Source organism: Sciurus vulgaris (genome assembly GCF_902686455.1).
Source record: "Sciurus vulgaris genome assembly, chromosome: 4".
NCBI classification, from domain to species: Eukaryota; Metazoa; Chordata; class Mammalia; order Rodentia; family Sciuridae; genus Sciurus; species Sciurus vulgaris.
In genome coordinates, this window is record NC_136464.1 from 91,306,054 (window position 1) to 91,329,272 (window position 23,219).

The 23,219-nt window shown below is 38.0% G+C and overlaps 1 protein-coding gene and 1 pseudogene across 2 annotated transcripts; one reads left to right on the forward strand and one right to left on the reverse strand.

Annotated features, from left to right (window-relative positions):
* The first annotated feature begins 5,820 nt into the window (after positions 1-5,820).
* Positions 5,821-9,621, forward strand: LOC306660386 (kinectin-like; annotated as a pseudogene). Its single transcript has one exon. The product of its transcript is annotated as a kinectin-like (transcript).
* Positions 9,622-12,165: 2,544 nt separating this feature from the next.
* LOC306660259 (SWI/SNF complex subunit SMARCC1-like) lies at positions 12,166-15,306 on the reverse strand (the record flags this gene model as incomplete). The annotated part of the gene is made up of 1 exon (XM_079138401.1): positions 12,166-15,306. Exon 1 carries the CDS (start codon positions 15,295-15,297, stop codon positions 12,166-12,168), a length of 3,132 nt encoding a protein of 1,043 aa, XP_078994527.1. The 5' UTR covers positions 15,298-15,306.
* Positions 15,307-23,219: the final 7,913 nt, after the last annotated feature.

Below are 23,219 nucleotides of genomic sequence, written 5' to 3' on the forward strand. Positions count from 1 at the left end.
TGAAGTGTAAGGCCCCCAAAAAAGGGCCCCCAACTCTGTCCCATGGATGGACGGCAACCCCAATCAACCGCAGGAGGCGTCACTTGATGCAAACCGCAAGAGGTGTTTATTCCAGCGCGCTGGGACCCAACTCCAGGAGTCGAGTCCCTAGCAGAAAATCTTGTAGGTTTATAAAGGCAGAAACCACACATCGGGAGGGGTCGCACATGAAAGGGAAAAGGGGGACAAAGCTGCCGGGAAATTTCAAAGGGGGTTCTGGGTTTGCTGATAACATACAACATGTTTCACAATGTTTTACAACAGGGCGTAGATTCTGGTCAATAGTTTCTGGTAATCATTCTGTTTGATCACTATCTGGCTATCTGGCTCAATTTACCCTTTTATTCTCTGTTTGGGGCTGTTTCTTGGAACAGCTTTAAGGGCTTTGTTCCCATTCCTGGGAGGGTGACCTTAGGGAGTTGAGATGACTGGGAGGGTGACCTTAGGGAGTTAAGATAACTGGGAGGGTGACCTCAGACAGCTTAAAAAAATGTCCATTCTTTCATTTCCCCATTTTCTTTTCTGGTAAGTTCTAATCATGGAACTTCTGTCTCTATATACTCTTCTCCAAAGCTATTTCCGTGGCAGAGGGACTGGTATTGTTGCCTGAGCATTAGTACCTGTACAGCACTTATTCTTTCCCTGATGAAGGTGACTAGGCGATTTTAGGCAGGCAAGAGCCGAGGGGGCGGGCCACCAATTAGCAGCCCCTTGTTTGCAGTCCTTGATAAACAGTCCTTGATAAAGGCAGGTAAATTTGGTAATCAATGGCCTCCGGAGATCCTTGACATTCCATTCTTCCAGGGGCAGTCTCCAACTTGCAGAGGCAGATGACCTCATGGCTTCATTTCCTCGATTTGACCCGATCCCCTATTTCTACACTAACTGCCTATTCCCAATTCTGTCTTCATTCCCCGCTTTAGCTTTAGGAACCCATAACTGCTTGTTAAGGAAATGAAAAGGGGCGTCGGTCATTCTGGCTGCTTCGAAGCTGAATGGGGGCAGCGAGGGGCAAGCAGTTTGGAGTTCCTTCTTTTTAAAAATCGGGTCAATCGAGGGGTCCCAGGAAGAAGCCTGGTTGGGGAAGAGCAGGTTGTAAAGTCATCTGGGGGTGGCTGCTTCTATGATAGAAGAACAAAAAGACATGAGTACTGAAATGAGATTAGCACAAAGTAAATGTTGCAGCATCTGAAACATGCCACTGAGTATCATGAAAATGACAGAAGTTAATCTCTCACCAGGAGGTGAAAGAACTGAGAAATTGTTCCCATAACTAGGCCTAGCAAAGGCTGGAGAGGACAAGGCCTTCATTTGGGGACTTTAACATTGCCATAGATGTCCCCCAAAAATATAGTTAAGCTACTTAATGTCATCTGATTTTGTAAAATATCCCTTTATTGGTATAACCTGTGTTTAGTAGAGATCTCTATACTTCTGTTACTTAGGAATAGATAATCATACTGGCAAACATAGATTAAGTCTACCTGTGTAGCTTAGGAAGGTCTGCAGGCCTTAAACTGACTAAAAACTTCTGACTCTGGCAGTTTCTCTGATAGTTATCAGGCTACATCTAAAGTTACATTTAACTATTATTTCCTTTAAATGCCCAAGAATGGCTATACTTTGGTTTTAACTGTTTTGCTGGGTGTCTAAGATCAAGCTGGTCAAATTGACCTGGTTCCTGTCTTGTTAAAGAGTCAGCTGAGTCCCACAGGGGTCACTCGTACAGAACTTAAGAGCGGCTCCTTAGCTCCACCAGTGACTTTGGTTAGGCAGGGTCTCTTGATGGGGTGACTTCCTTTAGAAACATCAAGGGATGTTTCCCCTTTTCCATGACCCTCCTCTGCAGCAGATGCACTGGATGATTTTTCATCCTCTAGTCAACAATCTCCTTGATCAGGAGGTTGTGTGACCCAGAGTTACAACGCTCCTTAGAGAAGTTCTCTTATTCCCTGGGTTCAGGCTGACGTTGAGGGCAAGACCCAAATATGGACTTTTCTTGACCTCTGTATTTAACTCCAATTTCTAAGTTTGATCTTAATTATCCAGCAAGCCAGTCTCACCAGTCATAAATTAAGAGTAATGGGCTTTAACTTTGATGTCCATAACTTTACAGTTATTTACCCTTTTATCTAACTGGAGTCTGCATTAGTACTGGAAGTTACCACTATCTATTCTATAGGTGATGGCTTATTATCACAAGTTACCTAGGTTGTTTATTCTTGGAGCAGCTACTTCTGCAAAACATTAACAGGTAACAGTTTTACAAAATGAAATTAGCAAGAGTAAAAATATATTCAGCTTGTATAATAGCTATCTTGAATTTTGATTGAGAACTATATTCTATCCCCTATTTGAGATCACAGTACTTTTACAACAAGAACCAATCTTTTGACTATAACTTTAAATAAGCTGAAGTCTGGCTTATTTTGGAGTCACTCTAACATGCAGTAAGGTGGGAGGCAGAGCCTTATCTCAGGTAAGGCAGGGCTCTTTACAGATCTTAAGTGTTCTAATTCTGATGTTGATCTTTGCTTCTTCCTTAAATATCATTAAGTAGTTTACATATACTGTTTCCTGAGTCTATATAAACTTTATAATTAACACAATTTAACATAGTATCTAAAACATGAATCAAAGAAAGGCTGAAAGAACTTTTGTTATTTCCACAATCCGAGAGTGCTGGGACTCGAACCCAGGCCTCCCGCTTGAGAGTCAGGAACTCTACGTACGAGATGAGCTAAATGGCCTGCACTGAGAGAGCTTTTAACTTTCCTTTTGTGATTAAATGGCAAAATGTTTTCATGTTTCTTTCATGTTTCACAATATTAACCTTTAAACAAATCAGACTCTAATGTTTAGAAATACATTTACATTTGAAATTCTTTATCTCAGTGTAAAAAGTAACAAATTTTACACATACCCTATTGATAGCAGGTCCTATAATAGAACATTAAATGATAGAAATAAATCCCCAATAAAATTTACTCTTTATAAGTTTAAGATTACCATTACTGACAAGTTTAATCTGGAGGATAGCAGAGCTTAATAAATTCCTTGCTTTAAAAACTTGTGGTCCTGAAAAATATGAACACATTTAATATACAACTAGTGACCATTTCACAAATACCTTGACACTTTTATCTTACCAAATTGAGTTTTTAAAGAGAAATGTATACTCTGTAACAAAGTACAATACTCTATAATAGTTGTTTAACCATAATTGTATACACCCCAATTTTTAAGACTAATTGTTCTAAAGAATAAAACTTAATAGACACAAAGTTAAGAGTAAATTAGTGTTTCAAATCCTTGTCATTTTACCATGTCATTCTACCATATAGATTAAACTTTGGTTTATATCAGAACGTTAGTATTTCACCTTAGGAAAAACCTTCAATAGTTTTAGCTGTCTCACATACATATAACCAACTTAGTTACACACAAACTTGTTGAAACTTGCCTTTTACTTACACAGACTTTCTTAGCACTTACTTAGACCCTCATGTATTTCATCACACAAGCACTTTCTTACCCAGAAACATTTCCTTTTTCCTTTTACTAAATATATTTCCATACCCAGAACCTTTTATTTTCTCTTTCCTACTCGTTGACCCCTTTTTGTTCACATTCTGAAACAACTCTTATGAAATTTCTGAATTTAGATAAATTACTCTATTTTAATAAGATTAAATATTCTGTTGTTTATAGTACTCTAATTGAAACACAGTTGAAACTTTTGGGACCCTTTGTATATAGAATTGCACTTGTTAGGACATACTCTTAGCAACCTTGTTTTTAGTTTAGTGATGACACAAAGCAAGTTTAAACCCTTTTATTTACCAACCTATGAAAACACCAATAATGTTTAAGTATGATACCCCATGGAATTCAAGGAGTTAAAAGTACTCGATGTTATTTAACAATTAGCATTTTAACTTTGTAAATTAATCAGATGTCTCTACAAACACATTAGAGTAATCCCATACATGTTAACTCTAATTCACTTATTCTGTAAAAAAAACCAAGATATCAGACAAGTGTCCTGAACAGTATTTGCTGTCTCTTCCCTGTTGAAGAAAAGTCCTAGAAACAATTGATATTAGACATTTTATTAACATCAATATTTTATTAGCTTGACCACCTAGAGACTTGCAAGTTATTTTCAAAGACATTTTACTCTTATTAGTTTACCCAATTTGAACCTTTTTAAATCACGTGAATTAAAAGTATCTGGATCCATTTTTAAATCTTAATTTTAGGAGCGCTCAGTTTTGATACAGACAAAACATGACATCAGACAGCACAACATACAAATAACACAAAATCAAGCCCTTGTAACTTCATAGGTGAATCTCCATTGCAGTGTAACAGATGTTCAAAAACTCTAGTTGAATAAAAAATAGAACTGGTCAAAAAAATCATGAGCTCAAAAAAACATATAATTAAAAAAAACCAAGAGTCCTGGAAAAAAATCATACGGCCGTTAATTACTTTAGTAAAGTACCATAAAATTTACTTTGCTGGAGTTTTAAAGACTCTTTTTACCTTTTCTTTCCCTGGGTTTGAGACCGGTCTCCTACTAAGCCATTAGGCTTCTTTTATTTATATTTCAATGCAAGCCTGGACTGAGATCTGGAAGGATCTAACAGGTTTTAACAGAAACTCTGTGTCTAAGGCATTTTAGCCATCTCATCAGGACAGGTTGGATGTTAAAATTATGAGACCTTATTTTTCATTACTTTTGAGACTGAAGCTACTTTGCTAAGTTACCCTTTAGGGCTGTTGGGAGGGGGAGTCCAGAGAAGGAACCTTTGGGGTCCACCCGAGAGTAGCCCGGGCCCAGAACCCCCCAGTTGTTCCAACCCTTCCTCCACCTCCGCCACAAACACACAACAGAACCAGATACAGACAGGCGCCAATCTCTGATCCACCAATTGAACCCCATCAGCGCCCTTACCGACGGAGACTACCAGGCGTCCCTGGCTCTCCTTCCACCCTTAGGGCGTCCCCCAGGGCTGCAACCTGTGGCCCCCCAGGCACGTCTACCGGCCACTGTCCGGCCCCTCTCACGAGTCACCGAACGGCTGCCACCGAAACCGAAAGCGCGCTCGCAGAACCAGATCAACTAACAAAACAAAACACAAGACAACGACAGACAACTTCGGGGTACCCCTTCTTACCTCCAAGGTCGACTCCGCGGATGAGGGGGGGCCATCTTATCCCGGACGAGCCCCCAAATGTAAGGCCCCCAAAAAAGGGCCCCCAACTCTGTCCCATGGATGGACGGCAACCCCAATCAACCGCAGGAGGCGTCACTTGATGCAAACCGCAAGAGGTGTTTATTCCAGCGCGCTGGGACCCAACTCCAGGAGTCGAGTCCCTAGCAGAAAATCTTGTAGGTTTATAAAGGCAGAAACCACACATCGGGAGGGGTCGCACATGAAAGGGAAAAGGGGGACAAAGCTGCCGGGAAATTTCAAAGGGGGTTCTGGGTTTGCTGATAACATACAACATGTTTCACAATGTTTTACAACAGGGCGTAGATTCTGGTCAATAGTTTCTGGTAATCATTCTGTTTGATCACTATCTGGCTATCTGGCTCAATTTACCCTTTTATTCTCTGTTTGGGGCTGTTTCTTGGAACAGCTTTAAGGGCTTTGTTCCCATTCCTGGGAGGGTGACCTTAGGGAGTTGAGATGACTGGGAGGGTGACCTTAGGGAGTTAAGATAACTGGGAGGGTGACCTCAGACAGCTTAAAAAAATGTCCATTCTTTCAGAAGCAGCTGCCTCAAAGAAGAAACCAGGGCAGAAGAAGTCTAAAAATGGAAGTGATGACCAGGATAAAAAGGTGGAAGCTCTCATGGCACCTTCAAAAAAGCAAGAACTATTACCCCTCCATCAGGAGACTAAACAAGAAAGCGGATCAGAAAAGAAGAAGACTTCATCAAAGAAGCAGAAGACAGAAAATGTCTTGGTAGATGAACCCCTTATTCATGCAACTACTTATATTCCTTTGATGGATAATACTAACGCAAATCTGACCAATTAGAAGGAATCCAGAAATCTGGGGCTAAAAAATTGAAGATTGAAACTGACAAAATGCTGAAATGAAATTTAAAGATTTTCTTCTGCCTTGAAGACTATGATGTTTTCTGAAAATGAGGCCCTTTGTGTTGTAGACTTGCTGAAAGAAAAATCTGGTGTGTTACAGGATGCTTTAAAGAAGTCAAGTAAAGGAGAATTGGCTGCACTTCTACATCAGCTTCAGGAAAAGGACAAGTTGCTCGCTGCTATGAAGGAAGATGCTGCTGCTACAAAGGATCGGTGTAAGCAGTTAACCCAGGAAATGATGACAGAGAAAGAAAGAAGCAGTGTAGTTATAGCAAAGGTAAAAGATCCAATTGGAACATTAGAAAAAGAACATAATGTATTTCAAAACAAAATGCATGTCAGTTACCAAGAGACCCAACAGATGCAGATGAAGTTTCAGCAAGTTCGTGAGCAGATGGAAGCAGAGATAGCTCACTTGAAGCAGGAAAATGGTATATTGAGAGATGCTGTCAGCAACACTACAAACCAACTGGAAAGCAAGCAGTCTGCAGAACTCAATAAACTGCGCCAGGATTAGCTAGGTTGGTGAATAAGCTGACTGAAAAAACAGGAAAGCTACAGCAAGAGGAAGTCCAAAAGAAGAATGCAGAGCAAGCAGTTACTCAGTTAAAGGTTCAGCTACAAGAAGCTGAGAGAAGGTGGGAAGAAGTTCAAAGCTACATCAGGAAGAGAACAGCAGAACATGAGGCAGCACAGCAAGATTTACAGAGTAAATTTGTGGCCAAAGAAAATGAAGTACAGAGTCTGCATAGTAAGCTTACAGATACTTTGGTATCAAAACAACAGTTGGAGCAAAGACTAATGCAGTTAATGGAATCAGAGCAAAAAAGGGTGAGCAAAGAAGAGTCTCTACAAATGCAAGTTCAGGATATTTTGGAGCAGAATGAAGCTTTGAAAGCTCAGATTCAGCAATTCCATTCCCAGATGGCAGTCCAGACCTCCGCTTCAGCTCTAGCAGAAGAATTGCATAAAGTGATTGCAGAAAAGGATAAGCAAATAAAACAGACTGAAGATTCTTTAGCAAATGAACATGATCATTTAGCAAGTAAAGAGGAGGAACTTAAGGATATACAGAACATGAATTTCTTATTAAAAGCTGAAGTACAGAAATCACAGGCCTTGGCAAATGAGCAGGCTGCTGCAGCACATGAATTAGAGAAGATGCAAAAAAGTATTCATGTTAAGGATGATAAAATACGATTGCTGGAAGAGCAGCTTCAGTGTGAAATTTCAAACAAAATTGAAGAATTTAAGATTCTAAATGACTAGAACAAAGGATTATAATTGGAAGTTCAGAAACTACAAACTCTTCTTTCTGAACAGCTTAATAAAGATATTGTGGAACAAATGGAAAAATACATTCAAGAAAAAGATGAGAAGTTAAAGACTGTAGAAGAATTACTTGAAACTGGACTTATTCAGGCAATAAGAACAGAAAATTCATCTCTGACGAAAGAAGTTCAAGACTTAAAGGCTAAGCAAAATGATCAGGTTTCTTTTGCATCTTTAGTTGAAGAACTTAAGAAGGTGATCCACGAAAAAGATGGAAAGATAAGTCTGTAGAAGAGCTTCTGGAAGCTGAACTCCTCGAAGTTGCTAATAAGTAGAAAACTGTTCAGGATTTGAAACAGGAAATAGAGACTCTAAAAGAAGAAATAGGAAATGTCCAGCTTGAAAAGGCTCAACAGTTATCTATTGCTTCTCAAGTTCAGGAGCTTCAGAACTTATTAAAAGGAAAGGAGGAACAGATGAATACCATGAAGGCTCTTATAGAAGAGAAGGAGAAAGACCTAGCCAATAGAGAGAAATGGTTACAGGATCTGCAAGAAGAAAATGAATCTTTGAAGACTTACATGCAGGAAGCAGCACAACATAACTTGCAGGAGGCATGTTCTGCATCATGATTTGAAGAACTTGAAATTGTGTTGAAAGAGAAAGAAAATGAAATGAAGAGAATAGAGGCTATGCTAAAAGAGAGGGAGAGTGATCTTTCTAGCAAAACAAAGCTGTTACAGGAGGTACAAGATGAAAACAAATTGTTTCAATCCCAGATTGAGCAGCTTAAGCCTCAGAATTACCAGCAGGCATCCACTTTCCCCCCTCATGAAGAATTATTGAAAGCACTTTCAGACAAAGAGAAGGAAATAATTGGTCTCCAGAATGAGTTAGATTCTTTGAAAGATGCTGTTGAACACCAAAGGAAGAAAAATAATGAAAGACAGCAACAGGTGGAAGCTGTTGAGTTGGAAGCTAAAGAAGTTCTCAAAAAATTATTTCCAAAGGTGTCTGTCCCTTCTAATTTGAATTACCGCGAATGGTTGTGTGGATTTGAAAAGAAGGCCAAAGAATGTATAGTTGGAACTTCAGGTTCAGAGGAGGTTAAGGTTCTAGAGCACAAGTTGAAAGAAGCTGATGAAATGCACACACTTTTACAGCTGGAGTGTGAAAAATATAAGTCTGTCCTTGCGGAAACAGAAGGAATTTTACAGAAGCTACAGAGAAGTGTGGAGCAGGAAGAAAATAAATGGAAAGTGAAGGTCGATGAATCACAAAAGACTATTAAGCAGATGCAGTCATCATTTACATCTTCAGAGCAAGAGCTAGAGCGATTAAGAAGAGAAAACAAAGATATCGAAAATCTGAGAAGAGAATGAGAGCATTTGGAAATGGAACTAGAGAAGGCAGAAATTGAACGATCTACCTATGTTACAGAAGTCAGAGAGTTGAAGACACAGTTAAATGAAACAGTCATAAAACTTAAAACCGAACAAAGCGAAAGACAGAAGGTAGCTGGTGATTTGCATAAGGCCCAACAGTCACCAGATCTTATCCAGTCCAAAATAGTAAAAGCTGCTGGAGACACTATTGTTATTAAGAATAGTGAAGTTTCCTCAGAAACGGAGTCTTCTGAAAAGGAGAAAATGTTTGTAAGTCTAAATCAGACTCTAACACAGTTGCAGCAGTTGCTACAGTCAGCAAATCAACAGCTCACAAAGGAGAAATAACACTACCAGGCCTTTGAGTGAAGTGACTGGGAAACCGTTCATTTGAGGATAACAGAAGGCATTGTATTATATTTTGCCAAATTAAAGCCTTATTTATGTTTTCACCCTTTCTACTTTGTCAGAAACACTGAACAGAGTTTTGTCTTTTCTAAACCTTGTTAGACTACTGATTTAAAGAAAACCATTTTTAAAAAGCCAACTCTGTAGACACCTTCAGAGTTTAGTTTTATAATAAAAACTGTTTGAATAATTAGACCTTTACATTCCTGAAGATGAAATAAACATGTAATCTTTTACCTTATTTTGCTCAATTAAATTGTTCAGAAGATCAAAGTGGTAAAGACAATGTAAAATTTAACATTTTAATACTGATGTTGTACACTGTTTTACTTAACATTTTGGGGAGTAACTGCCTCTGACATCAACTCAAGAAAAAACACTTTTTTGTTGCTAATGTAATCAGTTTTTTTTTTTTTTTTTGGTTTGCAGTCTGTACTTGAGTAGTGTTTATTTAGTGGACTTTGGTAAAGCCCTTGATACATATTAATCTCTTCACAGTACACATTTAATGATGGTCCAGTAATCTCAAAACAAAACAAAACAAAATAAAACCAAAAAAACAACAACAAAAAAACCCCAAAACAACAAAAAAACCGAACAACTTTACAGACTAATCAATCAATAAATTAAACAAAACAAAACCCACACAACTCCCCCACCCAACCCCCTCCCAAAGCTAACACTTGTGAGTTGTATTTATAATGAAACCTAATGTTTTAAAAACAGTTCTGGTTTTCCAGCCAACCCACCCACCCTGGGTATGCAACAATAGTAATCAATTATTTTATTCTCTCCCCCCCCCCAAGATTAATCCAGTGTTCTTTAGCTTTTTTAAATATAAATTGGGAAAAGTGTTAATAAGCTTTTAAAAAAGGCATATTCATCTATAACAAGAATGACATATAAACCAATCAATAAAAGCATTTGACGACATTAAATCACCACAGGCACTGGTTGTTGTTTCAAGTCAGGATCTCTATCCCAATATCTTACATTCATAGCATTACTGAGGTAGTTAAAATACTGAAAATTGGACTCCAGGTTGCTGGGTTTGTGAATGTGAAATACATTATCTTTTGAAAGTATTTTCCCCCAAATAATTCAAGTTTTCTTAAGGTAAGAACTACTAAACCTGCTCTAATTAGCAGCCTTTTTAGAAGAAAAGTGATGACACTTTGAGAAAGCAATTTCCATGCTTGAAAACTGCCATGAGCGAGTGTTCTTACCTGAGTGGTTTTTTATTTACCAGACTAATAAATGCACATCATGCCTGATGTACTCTAAATATAAAAGTTATTTTCCTTTTAAGGAAAGGACATTTCTCTAAGAATTCATGCTGGCAGAAGCCACCCACCCACACTCAACTCCTGGAGCCATTTGGATCAGTCCACTGCCGTGTTAGCCCCTTCCCTTCCTCACAAAGGCCACTGGCTTGATTACTGAGACTCCTGCTGCATACCCACAACAGCGTTATTTTTGTCTTCAATGCACATTGTGGCGGTTGCATATCTGCCATGCAGATGCCCCTCTATTCAAGTGCTATCTTTAAAAAAACACAAATAGACACACCTTAATAATTTTTAAACCAGAAAGCATCCCTCCACCAAATCTCTCTTCTCCCACTGATAAGAGAGCAATGTATACAGCTTATCAGTTATTACTTTTTTTTTTAAACTTTTTAAGTTTATTCCCTCAAAACGTTTTCTCCCAAGTTGCCCTTGCTAACATGACTATTATGTATTTTCACTCTTTATCAGTCAGTGAAATATGCCAGGGCAGTTATGGGCCCAATGTAATGAAAGTAGCTACTGAAATTTAGTAATCTGTACACTTGCCTGTTTAGACCAACTAGCTGGATTCCATGGTTGCTTATAAAACCTGTCTTCCACATAACAAAGTGCTGTGCTAGCACAACCTGAGTACTACCCTGGCCACCCTCCACTCCAAAATAAATCTACGGGACTTTATTCTAGTACTGATATTTTACAGTTATGTCTTCCCTTGAAAAAAACTTTTAAGAGTATTATCAAATCTGAATATAAATCACTAATTGCAGTGAGAAATGCAAAACCTGTATACATATTATGAATCATAGGAACTACCACTTCATTCATTCTGTGCTACAATATTATGTTCTCATTGGAAAACACATTCTAGCATAGGAGTATTTAACCTATGTTATAAAGGTAGTTCACACTATAACATTACCAAAGCATGTTGCATTACAGTTAAATGTTTCCAAGTAGTACAAATTCCCTGAGTTAATGTGTTTTAATTTTAAAGGTTTGAGGCTGATCACTTAGGGGAAAAAACTAGCAAGCAATCAAACAAAAATTATGACCATGATTTCAAGACATGGGATCTACTCCACCCCTAAATTTAGTACATAAATTCAGATACCTATATTATTTATGACAGGAAGTTATATTGAATCATCTGAAAACAATTTTACTGCACAGATTGGTATAGCATATCAATTCACGAGTCTAACCTTAGAAATTAATCTGTAGGTAAAAAAGAAAACTCAAAACTGCAGAATAAACAAAGGATCTCTTCAAAAATTAATACTGTAACTTTCCTTCATAAAAGACGGTTTGGCAAGTCCACAGATAATCATTATAGTCTTTGACATATAAACCAACGTAAGGCCCAGAGCCTACCACAGGTCAAACCTCAATATGGCAAATTGGAGTCTGTCCAAATTTTTTGTTGAATTGAAAATATGTGAAATAAATTGGACCATAAAAAAGAATGTAGAGACAATGTAAGGATTAATTTTTCAGAAATCCTAAGATATACTGCCATACAGAGTTTGACCTACCAAAGAAAAAAGTGTCCAACCAAGAGAATTGGAAAAAGAACATGGCAGGTTTTACATGATGATAAAACCACATCTCACTTGACTATCATTTTCTAGATGACAAGGGAAATTTTGGACAGACTTTGTCAGAAAACATCACCTGCATGATTAATCCCTCTGATAATCTGTGATATGGGATGGCCAGAAGTCTTTTCCATGGGCAACGCTTTCATCTCACCTGGCTGGGGTGGATGAGGTGGTGGCATCTGGTCGTGCATCAGAGGGTAGGGAGGAGGCTGCTGATGAGGCATCATGCCAGGGTGTCCTGCTGCTCCAAGAGGGGCCAGGCCAGGTCCTCCTGAGTGCTGGTGTGCCTGTTGAGGGTTCTGGCTATGCTGCTGCTGTTCCATTTGCTGCCGGGCTCGTAATTCGACATATTTTAGCTGTTCCATGTGGAAGTTCTGGCGTTCAGTAAGTAACTGTTGCCTCTGTTGTTCTGAAGCCTCTTTCTCTCTGTCCATGATAGTTTCCAGCTCCTCAAAATGTCGAAGTTTAATCTCTAGTTTCTTCATTTGTGTCTCAACCAGGAGAGCTACGAGGGACTTGATCTTTCTCTCTTCCACAGCAGCCAAGTGCTTGGCTTTGGTAGCAGCTGAGGCAAGAGCAGCTGCTGCTGCTGTGGCAACATTTCCTTCAGAAATTTCATGTTCCACTTTCTTCTTCCCAGTATCACTTTCTCTTTCTTTACATGTATCAGTGAGTTCCTTGTTCTCTTCAGTCTCCTTTTCTTCTGACTTGATATCCTCACTAACTTCACTGTCCTGTTCCTTCTCACTATTTTTTTCATTTTCTCCATCTTGTGCTTTATCACCTTCATCTGTTTCATTTTCCACTTTGTTTTCTGTCTTTTCAGGCTGTTGAACGTCAGGGTCTATTTCCATTTTTTCCTCTTCAGCTCCTTCAAGTTTCTCTGGCTCTTCAGGCCCTGTGCCTGCAATACAGCTGCTCTCCAAGCCATAAGTAGGATCCACTTTCCCAGAGGCACGGGCAGCCTCTTGTACTTTCTTGACATGGGCTTCAACCAACTCCAGTGGTACTTCCTCTCGGACCCGAGAAAACTCCTCTAAAGCTGCTTTTGCTGCAGCAGATGCCACACGAGGGTCCACCACAGATGCCAAAAAAGCAACAGTACTCATGACTGGATTTCCCGACTGACTGAAAGGGACAGGCTGGTAGGCCAGGGGTCCAAGGGAAGCATCTGAGTTTTCGAGGTATGGGTCCTCAATGGGAAGTCTTAAAAAGTGGAGGATGCATTCATCCTGAGTACGACTTCCGACATGTTCTGACACTTTGTTCCAATCATCCTTATACATCTCCAGGGCCTCCAGAAGTAGAAGGGTCTCCTGTTCTGTCCACTCTCTTCCAGCACAAGCACCTTTACTCTTTGCTAATGTTTTCTTGGAGTAGATGTCAGTACGGAGACCAAAGTTCTGCAAATCAATTGGTTTTTCCTTGTTCTTCTCAGGAAAATTTAACATCTGCTGAGCAACAGGAACCTGAGGTGATCGAAGATGAAGAGGCACAAGCCCAGAGGGAGTATCGGCTAATACATTGAAATGAGGAGTAGGAGGAGGTCCCATTGCCATGGGTCGACTTTCTGGATCAACTTGATAATTAACGAGGCCCCACTGCTCTAAAAAGGCATGAACCCTCATCACAGCACACACATCTCCAGTCAAGTTTCTCCGACAAGCAGTGCTGGTTAAATACTCTTGGGGGTTCAGACGGTATGTGTCAATCATAAAATTTCGATATGCCAAATATATTTCTGGAGTCTTGGATTTGTTTTTTCCATTGAAAAATTCAGGAAGAGCACGACGTTCAATCGCATGAATACAGTTATAATCAAACCATGATGCATAGCTGGGAATAATAATGTGATTAGTCTGCTCTGTCACATTATCTTCACCAGGATCAACTGACCAACTCTGATCACCTTTGCTAGGATCTTCATCTTCCTTTCCTCCTGTTGTTATTGTTTCTTCTTCTTGCTCATCTAGATCTGCTACAGTTCCTCCTTTAACGGGTGTATTTTCACTATCTTTCTTTGGGTTTACATTTTTGGGGAGTACCACCTCCTCTATATTGGGTACAGGTGTTGGGTCTTCCATGTCCTTGGTAAGATCTTCTTGCACATCTTCCTCTTTCTGACTTCTGCGCTTCCCATAAAGATTAGCTTGGCTTTTCTTCCCACTTTTCTTCCTCGATTCTGTAGGTGTAGGCGGGGGAGGTGAAGGTGAATGTTTCCTCTTCCGAGCATTAGCTGATGCTTTTCTATCTCTTCTCTGTGGACTTCTGACTGGCTCTTCATTCTTTGTTGAAATTCGCTGACGAAAACTCACTGGCTTCCTGTTCTCATCTACTTCATAATCCTCCTCATTCATCCATTCATTGAAAACGTCAGTATCCAAAATCCATTTCACATGAACCTTCCATGGCTTTTCTGGAATTGGTGGATCTTCAATTTCTGCATCAACATCATTACTATGTATCCAAGTATCATAGCTGTCTGGGTAAAAGCCCCAGTGCACTAACACCTGCTTGTCTTTTCTCATCACTGGTCTCAGCCATTCTTCATCCTCTTGTGAGGAAGGATATGGATAAATGTGGTGGGAAGCTTTTGACTTCTCCTCAGTAAACGTTCCCTGATGTCGCTTGATGAGATCTTTCAATTTGTTAACCAACTTCAGATCAATGTCTGGAATGAGGTAGATGTTGGCTCTGGTCAGACAATTGTTCTGCACCAATGTTTTCTCGATGTTCATAAACATTTCAACATTCCGATCCATTCGGGATGGATTCTGTAGATCAAATCTCCGCCATCCCTGTTCATTTTTATACTTGTAAGCAGCCCCAAGAATATGACACAAGGTGCCTCCAGCTTTGAAATCCATGAAACATTTTGCAGGGAGTTTGGTGAAAGCCGGATTAGTGACATGCTTCCCAAAGGCATCTTCCTGGAACTGAAGAAGTTGTACCACCAATCCAGACAGAGTTTTATTGGTAGGAGCATCTGCATGAACATACTTCTTGTAGTGCTTGCCCAGCCAGATGCGCACCGAGTCCAGCTGAGACACCGTCTCCGGGCTCTCCCAGAACTTGCAGGCAGGGCCCCCGTCCTTCCCCCGATAGACCGCTAGGCCCGCAGCCGCCGCAGCGCCCCCAGCGCCCCCTGCGCCCGCCGCCGCCCCCGGCCCACTGCCCGCTGCCGCGGCCATCGTCGCCGTCCGTCGCCCCGCCACCCGCCCCGGCCCTCGCTGTTTCCCGTCTGTAATCAGTTTTTGTAATGTCAGTCAGCAAATAAAGGGTTGCTTATTATTCAAAAAAAAAAAAAAAAAGTATCAAATAATTTTGTGATTTTCTCCATGAAATCATGTGTCCTATAAGTTTAATTTTTCCATTACTGATGATGTTAACATGAATCACTAAATTGGTATCTTGTGGTTTTCTCTTCTGCAAAGTTGTCATTTTACTTTATTGTTTTCATGTTCTATGGGAATATAACTTGAGACTGTATATCTATTTGTGCTCCTCATCCAATTTTCAATTCATTCAGGGTTTATTTTATTCAGTGTAGTATAATGTCTGGATATTATTTTATGCTGCTTTATTCTTATAAATGTTCTATTTCAACAATTTCAGACTTACAGACATTACAGTACAAAGAATTTCTAGATACTATTTCCCAAATATTAACAGTTTACTACCTTTGCTTTATTCCATCTCCATTATTCTCCTTTTCTAAATAAATATAAATGTAGGTTTATGACAAAGTTTAGTTTCTCTAAACCATTTGTGAATAGTGCATAATACCATTTTATTCCTAAATGCTAGTGTACAGGTGTTTCTGCCACGTCCCGCGTGGGTGAGGGAAGGGTTAACTGCCAGAGGATGGCCTGCCAGCAATAAATCAATTAATTACCCATAAACTTATCCATTAGACACACAAGAGCCAATACTATTTTGAACTGGGAGGGGGCGTGATGAATCGGGCCATACTAGACCTGGCCTCTAACATGATGAAGTCGCCCACCTCTCCTTTATTTAGAGTTGCGTAGGTAAAGGAGCCCATAGCAAGAGGGATTCTTCTATAATGAACAGGATGAAGTAGAACTAGGGAAGCCATTTGCTCAGGGAACTACCATATTGTCAGATGGTCAGCCTCTCCCACACTGGGCTACTTACTTCCTAGGCTATCTGGAACATTCTGTCATGGCTGCCATTCCTGGGAGTCCAGCCTCTGTATCCATGGCTCAATCAATTCTGATTCTGCTAGATATGGATGACTCTCCACACTAGTGTCTCCTAAAAACAAGGAATTGTATAACTGTAGTATAATGATCAAAACCAGAAAATTAAAATTAGATTGAGTATCTAATCTATAAATCTTATTCAGGTTGACCAGTGATCTCAGCAATGTCATTAATAACCATAGTAAATCTAAGATTGTGGATTTTCACAATCTGGGATGCATTGTGTCTAGTGGTCATGTTTCTTTAGTATCCTTTAATCTGGGGCAGGTACTGAGACTTTCTGTGCTGTTCATGACATATATGTTGTTAAAAGGCATAGGTCAGTAGTTTCATGCATTTTTTTGGGGGATCAGATGATGTTTCCTAATGTTTAGACCTAGGTTCAGTCATTAGGGCAGGAATGTACCACTAGTAACGTCAAGTTCTTCCCAAAGTAGCATATTCAGTCTGCACTGCTAGACTTTCCTGGCTTAATGAAGCAGTCATCCCTCTCATGGTCAAGAATTGTTTACAGCTTCCAGGAAGAGCATGCATCCTGTAGGACTTAAAGGAAGCTTCTAGACAAATGAGAAAATAGTTGGGGGCCTCAAAGTTACACAGTTACAAGAAACTATGGAGGTAGGTACTTGGTTCCACGTCTGGTCAATATTGACTTTGACTATTTGGTTAAGGAATATCTTCCAGTTTGTTCTATGCCGTAGTTACTATTTTCCCTTTGTGTTTCACAAACGTTATGCAGAGATACTTTGAAACTGTAGAAATCTGGTTTCTCCTCATAATATCACCTTCTACATTTATCATTTCATTGATGATTCTTGCTTGAATCAAATTATTACCATGGTGATTACCCAGTGATGATGTTCTTATGCTGTCATTTATTCACCACAGAAAAATACAACAAAACAAGCAGATGAGGGAGAAGAGTAAGCTTCTTGTTTTGGTACGTGCCTGCCCCAGATTTGGCCTATGGTGATTCTACATCTCTTTGATGTGTTCACACTCATCTTTGAGTACTTTTTGACTTCCTGGCACAACAAGATTTCCTGAGTTTATCTTGTATATTATTTGCTTCAGGCTCAGAGTCAATAATTTTTTCCTAGAAACTCTGATCCCTTTTAAGGGGGAAAGATGTGAGATCATTTGTGGTGGTTGTGAATATTGCCCTTGGGTTTTTATATTAAGTATATATTTATTATATATTATGTGTAACATACAAAGGTGAATATATATTTCACATAGGTACCAAGCAGGAAGGATTCATAATATATATGTTAGGGAGATTTTACAAATGTTTCATATGTACATTAAGTATATTTAATATAACATTAGTATACCAAATTGTAGAAAGTCTAAATAATGTTCAATAAGAAAATATCTCTATTTTCATATCCATATAATAATGTAGTATGCAACCATTTTAAAATATCAGATCTATAGTGTATTGATTACTTCACAAGTATAATTCATGCACTCTGGATTCATAACACATCTGAAGCAAATTTATTCTAATATCTGTAATAACTGCTGAGGTGCAAAAGGAAGCTGCCTGTTATTGACACTCTACCTTGTTACCAGAAAAGGTATTGGTTTCTAGATTTTATTTTTTGTTCCCAGTGCTTGAGTGCCCAGAGATAGGGTCATCAAATTAACCTGAATGTCACTAAGGGATTGCACATGGGAATCCATGTGCCACAAATATTTCAGTGTATTAGGTAAAGCATATTAAAATAGTACCAGAGGAATTTTGATATACTAAACAAGGATTTGGCAAAACTTTTCTACAAGACCAGATAGAAAATATTTTAGGCCTGGTGAGCCAGAAGTTCTCTATGGGTATAGTCTGAAGTCTGCTATCAATGATAAGTGAATGTGTGTGAAAGTAATTTAACAAAACATTAATTTCAGGGGATGGGGTAGGGCACTTGTGTAGAAGATATGAGGCCCTTGGTTCACAACCCCTTCAAAACAAAATAAAAATATTCCATTTACAAAACCAAGTAATGGACTGGATTTGGTGCAGAGTTACTGATTTCCAGAATCTGTGCTAAAACTCAAAGGTCTGCTAATAAAATAAATCCTCCTTCAAATGGTACTGTGCATTCATGTCATGTTCCTTTTTATAGATGATGGTGTGACTGTGCAAACAATAACTCACAAAAATTTAGTTCATAAAATAAGACTATTTTCTGAATTTCTCTTCCTTAGTTAATATTATTGAATTGATATCTCAAAATGACTGCTTGCTTTGTACATTTCACTAGATGAAATATGCTAGAATTAGCATTTTTATCATTCAAGAAATACTACTCTGAAATTTTTTATCTTTCTGTGTTTTTTATTTATTAATATGAGGAAATTAATAGATTTTATAAGAAATTGGTAAGCAATATTCAAGAGTATTTTAGTATAGTTTATAATTTTATGAACTTATTACTTAAATTTTTGCCTAGTCATTTGTGGTACCACATGTATATAATTTTTAAAATCTTTGAATTGTTTTAAATATATTACATAATTATTATGTAAGAAGTGAAAAATACAGTTGAACAAGATAAAAATTTGATCGTATTTATGACACTTAGTATGATGTCATGGGGGGCAGGGTCTGTACTAACTGACTTAATTGTCCATATTTTTTAAGTACTTGCATCAACCCCAGGGCATGCTCTACCCCTGAATCATATCCCAAACCCTCTGTTCATTCTCTCAAGAACTCGTCCAAAATTGTTTTACCCAAAGTGACCACTGATTTTTACTTTAGCAAATCTAAACATAACATCATGCACTGCGCCCAAACTACTTAAATGGGTGTGGACTTCATGTAAATAAGTAGCTTTTCAAAATGAGTTCTCTTTTGCAACCACACCTGGAGATATGTACAACCCACCATCCCATCCAAATAATACTAATATGAATAAGAAAAATCAGAACAAAGTGCAAAAACAAGAATAGCCTTATATTGAAAATGAGAAAGAACAACTGCTGCCATGTATCCACAAACAGTCTGTCCCAACCTGGACACAATCTGGTATGATCTGAAGAAAATAAACAATTCTCAGTTTTTCCCTTGGTAATCAGAGAAGTGGGGAACATAATGAAACACTCAGGATTTTCAGGCCACTGCCTTCTCTCTCCTGTGTCATGGAGAGCTAAAATTGTGGCCACTGAGGACAAAGGAGAACTTCATAGCTGGTTGAACACCAAAGTACTGCAGACAGATTCCAACAGGAACAATAGATTATGCATTTGTGACAGAGACAGACAAAGCTCTCTTCTGCATGGAGACTCCATGAACTCTCTTACTGGGATTATTGGTGAAAGTCTCCCTCTTTATACTCTCATGCATATGAAACCACTCATGAAAGAGAATATCCAAAAAGAAATTCTCAGTCAAGGTATACAGTTTAAAGAGCACTTTGAGACAAGACAGAGCTATTATTGTACAAAAAAAATCGGACTTAAAATGAGACATCATAGTATTTATGTTAAGGGCTAAGAAAAAGTGACAAAAGACACTTTAGTGTCAAAAATTTTAAATATTATAATAAAAACTGAATGACTTAGAAAATCCAATATCAGGAATAAGCTGCAAGACTCAGGGCACTCTGCAACTGAAAAACAGCCCCAGGCTTTATTTCCAATTTATTTTCAGGCAGGTTTGCCCTAAATTGCCCAGGATATTAATTTGGACTCCTTCTGCCTCAACCTGGGGAATGGCTAGGATTTCAGGCATCCACACTGTACATAGCTTCTCAATCTAAAGGGGATAAATAAGGCAAGTGAAACTACAATATTGATAAGAAGAAAGAGAAATAATCACAAGCTTAGAAGAAATTTTTGATGTTGTTAGTAATGCACTATAGTTCTACATAATATGGGAATTTTGTTTTTATATAACCATATATACATGAAATAAAATTGGCTCCACTTCAGTCCCCAGAACTTTCTCTTTCCTTCCACTCTTGCCTTTTCCCATTCCTCTAATATAATGCTCTTTATTTATAGTTATTTTAAATTATTGCTTTTGAAATATATATAAAGGTGAGACTACTGTAGTACTTTCATACATTATATAGCATACATCGGTCAGTTACATTCCATCAGTTCTCTCTCTTCTTTAATCTCTTCTTCTGCTCCATTGATCTCCCTTCTGTTTTCGTGGGATTCCCCCTTCCACCAACTTTAAATTCTTTTTAATTTGTTCTAATTAATTTTACATGACAGTAGAATGCATCTATGCATTTTGATAAATCATACATAAATGCAGTATAATTTCTCATTTTTCTGATTCTACATGTTGTAGGATCACAATGATCATGCAGTTATATATGTACATGAGGTAAATAATTCCTGTTTCACTCTATCCTTTCTACCTCAGTACCCCAGCCCCTCTCTTCATTCCCCTCAACCTAATCTAAAGTAATTCTATTCTTCCCTAGTGCTTGTTATGAATTAGCCTCAGCATATCAGAGAAATAATTTGGCATTTGGGTTTTTTTGGGGGGGATTGACATTTTGCATAGCATGATATTCTCCAACTACATTCATTTACCAGCAAATACCAAAATTTCATTCTTCTTTATGACTGAATAATATTCCACTCTGTATATATACAACAATTTCTTTCTCCATTCATCTGTTGAAAGACGCCTATGTTAGTTTCATAGTTTGGCGATTGTGAGTTGAGCTGCTATAAATATTAATGTGGCTTGATCATTGTAGTATGCTTATTTTAAGTCCTTTAAGCATAAACCAAGGAGTGGAATGACTGGGTCAATTGGTGTTTACATTCCAAGTTTTCTGAGGAATTTCCATACTGCTTTTCCAGACTGCACCAATTGGCAGACCCACCAGCAAAGTATGAGTGTACCTTTTCCCCCACATTCTTGCCAAGTCTTATTATTGCTTGTATTCTTGATAATTGCCAACCTGACTGGAGTGAGATAAAATTTTAGAGTATGTTTTATTTTCATTTCTCTAAATGCTAAAGATGTCGAACATTTTTTTTTCATGTGTTTGTGGATCAATTGTATTTTTTCTTCTGTGAAGTGTCTGTTCAGTTGTTCAGTTCCTTATCCCATTTTTTTATTGGGTTATTTGGTTTTTTGGAGTTAAGATTTTTGAGTTCTTTATATATCCTATAGAATAATGCTTTATCTGAGGTACATGTGATAAAGATTTTCTCCCAATCTGTAGACTCTCTCTTCACATTATTGATTGTTTCTTTTGCAGAGAAAAAGATTTTTACTTTGAGTCCATCTCATATATTGCTTCTTGATTTAACTTCTTGTGCTTTAGTAGTCTTTTTAAGCAAGTCGGATCCTAGGCAGATATGGTCAAGATTTGGGTTTGCTTTTTCTTCTAGTACTCACAGGGTGTCTGTTCTAGTGCCTAAGTCTTTGATCCACATTGAGTTGAGTTTCCTGTGGAGTGAGAGATAGAGGTTTAACTTCATTTTGTTACATTATTTTTCAATTTTTTTCCCAGCACCATTTGTTGAATAAGTTATCTTTTCTCCAGTAATGTTTTGGTACCATTGTCTAATATGAGATAACTGTATTTATTTAGGTTTGACTCTGTGTCTTCTACTCTTCTATTGGTCTATGCATATGTTTTGATGCCAATACCATGCTGTTTTTGTTACTATTGCGCTACAGTATAGTTTAAAGTCTGGTATTGTGATGCTTCCTTTTTTTTTTTTTTTTTTTTGCTAGGAATTGCTTTGCTTATTTTTCCAGATGAAATTCACAATTGCTTTTCTTAGTTTTATGAAGAATGTCATTGGCATTTTAAATAGGAATTGCATTAAATTTGCATAATGCTTTTGGTAGTATGGCCATTTTGACAAAATTAATTCTGTCTATCCAGGAACAGATGAAGTCTTCCATCTTCTAAGGTCTTCTTCAATTTCTTTCTGTCATGCTCTGTAGTTTTCATTGTAGAGGTCTTTTACCTCTTTTGTTAGATTGACTCCCAATCATTTTATTTGTTTTTGGGCTACTGTGAATGGGGTAGATTTCTTAATTTCTTTTTCAGTGGATTCATCACTGATGTATAGGAATGTGTTTGATTTATGTGTATTAAGTTAATATCCTGATACTTTGTTGAATTCACTTATTCTAGAAAGTTTTGGTTGAAATTTTTGGATCTTCTAAATACGTAATCATGTCATCAGCAAATAGTGATAGTTTGAGTTCTTCACCTATTTCTCTACCTATTTCTATACCTATTTGACACCTTTAATTTCTTTCTTTTAATTGCTCCTCCCTTATTTGTTCTAGCTTCTACATATGGGAGAAACTTCAACACTTGATTTCCTGAGTCTGGCCAATTTCACTTAGCATGATATTCTGCAGATCCACCCATTTACCAACAAGGGCAATAATTTCATTCTTCATGGCTCAGTAAAAATGCACTATATATATATTTCCTTTCCCCTCTGTTATGTACCATCATCCCAGCTGGTTTCATAACAGTGTGAATTACACTGCTTTAAAATATTTTTTTAAAGAATTAAAATAATTAACTGCATTTAGCTTGAGATTTTTAGCCATACATTTAAGAACCAAAAAGGATGAATATTTTTTAATGAAATATCATACAGGTACAAATAACTCTAAATCAAATCTGAATAGATTACCTATCATATTAGAAACAGGATTATCTGTAGATGTTTGGAGACAGGGGTCTGCTGAGGGTGAGGACGTATGATGCCTACCTAATGCACACTCAGATATCGGAGACCAGGCTCTGAAGGCACAGATCTAATTTTACTTAGGATTGTACAGGACATATATAGGCACATTATCCAATCAGGTTAGCACTCTTGTCAAAGCATAACAGAATAAGCCTATAGGTGAACTATATGTCAAGTTATTGTAAACAAAC